At 33.6% G+C, this 5,714-nt stretch overlaps 1 protein-coding gene across 1 annotated transcript; it reads left to right on the top strand.

Annotated features, from left to right (window-relative positions):
* Positions 1 to 1,269: 1,269 nt before the first annotated feature.
* On the top strand, positions 1,270 to 5,474 carry LOC141653047 (2-oxoglutarate-dependent dioxygenase DAO-like). The gene is made up of 3 exons (XM_074460684.1): positions 1,270 to 1,693; positions 4,578 to 4,893; positions 5,129 to 5,474. Exons 1-3 carry the CDS (start codon positions 1,368 to 1,370, stop codon positions 5,366 to 5,368), a joined length of 882 nt encoding a protein of 293 aa, XP_074316785.1. The 5' UTR covers positions 1,270 to 1,367; the 3' UTR covers positions 5,369 to 5,474.
* Positions 5,475 to 5,714: the final 240 nt, after the last annotated feature.

Below are 5,714 nucleotides of genomic sequence, written 5' to 3'. Positions count from 1 at the left end.
TTACAATCAAATATGACTGCTTTTTGACAAAAAGTTACCTGAACAACAAACATTAGTTACAATATTTTGTCATTAAATGGTCACATAAATTCATCTTAAGCGTTCAAACGGAATAATCCGTCTGAAATGAGAATCCCCTTATACTAAAAGAATAAGTGTTCTCCAAAAATATTCCCGTCTAAATGAATTTGGTTATAATTGGGCTTTTATTATATCATATATGTAATTGAATTTTTATTATATCATATGATTCATATCTGTTATTGGACTTTCTTTATATTATATTTACATCTGCACTATACTGAACTTTCTCTTTTCCACCGATTAATACAAAACATTAATTAATAATAATAATTCACAATTAAATTTCAAATTAAGTTAAATATTTTTTTTATAATTTTTTTTTTTTTAATATTTTTATCTAAAAAACCGCGTATTAATACGCAGGGTCAATACGGTTATTCTTTAATTAATAAATAATAGAGATGGTTTCTCTTCAAGTCCTAGAATATTGCGTCTTATCGTATCAAAATTATCTCAATCAAGGAACAACGTTGGTATCACGTAATTAAAAAGACAAATTTTGTACTTTGTAGGCATCTTTAACCAAAATTATAATGATCTATCAGTGAGCATCTAATATTGTGTTTAGCCCCAAATAGCACGATTTCAAAGGCCATAAGCTAAGTCACTATAAGTGAGTATCCCTAGTGACGGGTCAAATATCACCGACATGGTAAACAAAAATCAAACTAGGGAATCACAAAAAAAACTAGTTTTTATCTATCATGTGAGTTTTACTTGACCCGTCATAAATTTCTGACGAATATTGTCCGTCGCAATTAGACCTGACAAAAGCAACCCGACCCGAAAAAGCTGACACGAGACCCGAAGGGACCCGAACTACATCATCCGAATGTGACCCGAAAACCCGAATTGACCTGACCCGAACATGACCTGAGCTTTCTTGACCCGTACTGGCCTGATCCGAAAATGACCCGACAAAATATAACTCTAATTGAATCGAAAAGACTTGAAATGGCTATTTCTCTATTATTCATTGACCCGAAAATGACCCGACCCGCTTGACCCGAAACAGACCCGGCAACAAACCCGAAACCCGAAAAGACCCGTCCCGACCCGAACTTAACGAGAAACCCGAATTGGCCCGACCCGAACCCGACCCGTTTTGCCAGGTCTAGACTACTACTCGCAATTCACAAATGAGAACTTGTGTCTATATATACACTCCCTTCATACAGCAATGCTATCCAACTACGGAAAAACAGAGAACTAAAATAACTTAGAAAACTCTCTCAAAAAAAAAATAACTTAGAAAACAGAGAGAGTATACAATTTCGAAAACAATGGAAGAAAAAATTCCAGTTTTCGACTTGCAAAATATAAACGAGAATCTTGCAAAGCTAAGAGAGGTAGCGAGGATATGGGGCTGTTTTAGATTGATCAACCACGGCGTTTCGAGTAAACTAATGGCCGATATGAAGTCGACTGGGAGAGCCTTGTTTGATCGTCCTGTGGAGATCAAGAAAAGGATTAAGGAAGTTGTTCCGCTAAGTGGGTATAGACCTACTAATGCAAGGAACCCGTCTTACGAAGCATTTGCATTTCATGATGTTAATCCGCAAACTCTTTCGACTTTTTCCTCTGACCTTCAACTCTCTACTCAACAAAGGTACATTTTCATTTTCACCTTGTTTTACTTCTTCTAAAATTTGTCAACTTCTTGTGGGTAATTTATCGACTTTGATATTAGTTTTACCTTGTTAGCTTAGACCATGTTTATCAGTTGTTCATGCAGTCCTACTTAGACTTAATTCATGCATTAAAATATTGATATATACATCTTACCCTACTTACAAGACCCAGTTCATGATTTTGTTGTTTTATCAAACTCTACCTAAACCTAGTTCCTGATTTTTTTTAGCATCATACATTTTTATTATATCTTTACATTATAATTTTATTTTGATAATATTTATAAATGTATTTAAAATTAACCTTAATTAAGTTTTCTAAAAAAAGTAAGATTAATTAGTTGCATTTTACTCTTTTACATACGCATTTTACTCTTTCACATACATGAATTAAGTCTAAGTAGGAAAATATATCAAATGTGGCCTCTATTTGTAGTGTATAAAAAATTAAGAATATTGATATAATTTTTATATATTTTTAATATGCAAAATTAAAATTATGTGCATTTTAAAAAAAATAAAGCAAAGTTTTAGAAAATTTAAAACAAGCATCCCCTTATTTTCTTTCCACGTGTAGCTAGGTGATTTTCAATGAATTGATTTTTCCATTTCACCTGTGTTGTGAGTTTGTTGTGAGTTTTGGGTAGAGACGTTCCCGCATTCGGTCAAGGTGTTCAACATTAGACCATATTTATAGATAGGGCTAAGTCGGGGTAGGTCTTGAATAAGGACAAAAAGTAAATAATAAAATAAAGGGTTTTTTGATAACTGCTACCACATATAATTCAGATTTTACCAACTACTACCAAAGTAAAATTTCTTTAAAAACTGCTACCAATGTTGTTGGTTCGGATTAAAACTAACTACCCAATGACCACGAACCTCCTATTTACGCATGAAAAGACAATACTACCCATATTTTACACTCTCCTCACTCATATCATCCCATTACCCAAACTTATCCCTCTTTTAACCTACTTAATTTATTTACTTCACTCATCATTCATCACCCATTAATCAACCTAAACACAATCCTTTAAACTTCTCATTTTACTCCCAATTAAATTGGGGATTTTGCAACCTAAAATCGTCTAAACCTTATTCTCCAAATCAGCTAAATCCTTGATTAGAGTTAAATCCAATCTGAAGAACCCAATGTTTTCCAATCCCAGAATCCCCAAATTCGTCCCTTTTTGCAGTTGGCACCCCACAACTATTAAGGAAGGGTTCATTCCCAATGGCTACGTATCTGGAAATGGGTGCAACGGGGTTTCATTAAGCTAGAGTGGTGTTTGCATGAGTAGAATAAGCATAAAAGTAAGAGCGGAAACTCAATAAGTGAAGAGATATTGCAGCAACAATGTGCAACAATATTACCCACCTCACCTGCAATAGGTTACTCCATAATAAAGAAGGAGACGGATATCAGCAGGCAGCAAGGTGAGAAAATGATTGAAGAGCAAGTAAAGTGAGGAGTTGGCAATTAATTATTGTCAATTCCATTGCCCCATTCGACATTGCTAATCTAGAAAACGAAAAAATTAAGAACCCTAATTTGATAATATACTATGGGTATATGAAATGGAAGAAGAAAAAAGATGAGATCGGAAATTTATGTGAAATTGATGATGAAAAAGTTGAAATATGAAGTCAAATGAATTGAAAAAAGAGAGAGTGAGTGAGAATGAGAATTGAAATTAGTGAAATTTAAGATGAATGAAAGAAGAATGAATTAGAAACACACAAGGGAGGGGGTAAGGGCATTAAAGGAAGAAAAAATAGAACTTAAGATGAGAATTTGAAATGGATGGCTGAGATCATTTCTATTTGCTTCCTAACCTGATTTGGTAGTTAGTTTTAATCCGAACCAACAACATTGGTAGCAGTTTTTAAAGAAATTTTACTTTGGTAGCAGTTGGTAAAATCTGAATTATACGTGGTAGCAGTTATCAAAAAACCCTAAAATAAAAGTAAAACAAAAGGAAAATCAAGCCCGCGTTCTACAAAATGCGGTCTAACCGGTCCAAATCAGACCACATGGAACGCTCTTTAAAACACCAATTTCTTTGTCATCCACAAAGTCACATTGAACATTGCAATCTCTTTTCTTGGCTAACCATGCAAACTAGGACACCTGGACTAATATTATTTGTTGAACTTAATCTTTATAGCTTATTTATTTTAAAGAGTGAAACACTTAATTTCACAAATTAAAAAAATGTATAGAGTATACCAATATTTTAAAAATTTTATTCTCTTCGATATGAGACCACATTTGATATATTTTAGAAATGTGTTTTTTAAATATATTTTCTCAATAATTTATCTTTTATATAAAAAATAATTAATAAAAAATATAAAACGTAGATATATATAAAATAACAAAATCAAGAACTGAGTCTTGTAAGTAGGTTAAAGGAGGGCTTGATAAAACAACAAAATCATGAACTAGCTAGGTCTTGTAAGTAGGTTAAGAAATATATACTAATATTTTAATGCAGGAACTAGGTCTAGGTAGGGCTACTAGAACCGCTGATAAACATGGTCTTAGAACACTTGGAACGCAAATCAGAAGACCAGGTCCGCCTTTTAGGTTTAATTTCCTTTTATTTTTTATTTGTTATTTTGTCCTTATTCAAGCCCTAGAACTAATTAGACCTACCCATAAACATAATCTTAAGATATATAGTTACTTATAAACAATGGTGTAAAGTTAATATTAGAGATATGGGATAGAATAAGTAAACTGTCTTGCGAATCCAAGAATATTTTAGACGATAATATCTTCTTCTATCTCATATATCTAATAGTTAAATTGGCATGATGAGTACGTAAATAATTTTGGAGCACAATTATTAACAGGGCAATTATGGAGACGTACACACGGGCTACGTCAAAGTTAGCAACTGATGTTGCTAATAAGTTGGCGATAAGCATGGGTTTAGCGAATTACACTTTCGAAGATTGGTGTTTCGAGTTAAGGGTAAACAAGTATACAACTACCCCAGAAACAATAGGCTCTTCTGGATTACTATGTCACACAGATGACGCATTCCTTACCATACTTATGGATGATGAATGCTTTGGAGGTCTTCAAGTAATGAACGGTTATGGTACTTTCGTTGATGTTACGCCCTTGCCGAATTCATTTGTTGTCAATCTCGGAGACACCGCTAAGGTGAATTTATTTCTCTTATCCATGAGTTAATAACTCACATAGACGCACGTTGGAAAATTTTGAAATTTTTAGTTCAAGTTTTTGAGGTCCTCTTATAATATTACCTTTTCGCTCTCGTTGACATAAAATCCTGGATCCGTCACTGCATGCATGATGCATTAATTGTGCGTGCATCCGATTTCTTGAGGGATTTCAGTTTATTTCTAATATTATCTATATTGTTGTTCGGTGTAAGGCATGGAGCAACGGTGAGTTGAGAGATGTGGAACATCGGGTTCAGTGCAAGGAAGTAGGAATACGTTTGTCGACTACAACGTTCCTGATACCGCAGCTGGATGTAATTGTAAAACCACACCCACTCTTAGTAAAAGCTGGCGAAACTCCTCGCTATGGTCCGTTCACGTATAGAAATCTAAGAAAAGTGCGAGCTGAAAAGAGGTTATTTGTTGGTGAAGAAGCACTTAGACATCTTTAAGTAGAAAAAAATACAGAGTAGCTTTTAAATAAAATCAATGTATGAGATTTTAATGTACTACTAGTTGTTGATATTATTACTCCATTACTTACGAGTTGTTATTTGCTACATTATGCTCGAGTAAATCTCAACTCAATCGAACGCCCTACCAATATCGTTATATATAAACACTACTACAAAAAATAGCATAAGAAACTGGTTTATAACCGGTCTATATTTCACAGATGTCTTAGCTTTAAGAAACCGGTGTTATGTGTGGTTTCTTTGTTATTTATATAGAGACCTGTTATGGGCTAAAACTAGTCTATATATTTACTTTGTATGTAGGAGACCGTTTACAACTTAA

The sequence above is a fragment of the Silene latifolia genome, chromosome 4 (assembly GCF_048544455.1).
Source record: "Silene latifolia isolate original U9 population chromosome 4, ASM4854445v1, whole genome shotgun sequence".
Lineage (NCBI taxonomy): Eukaryota > Viridiplantae > Streptophyta > Magnoliopsida > Caryophyllales > Caryophyllaceae > Silene > Silene latifolia.
The sequence above is the reverse complement of the archived record's forward strand: the minus strand, read 5'-3'. Positions and strand labels throughout refer to the sequence as shown.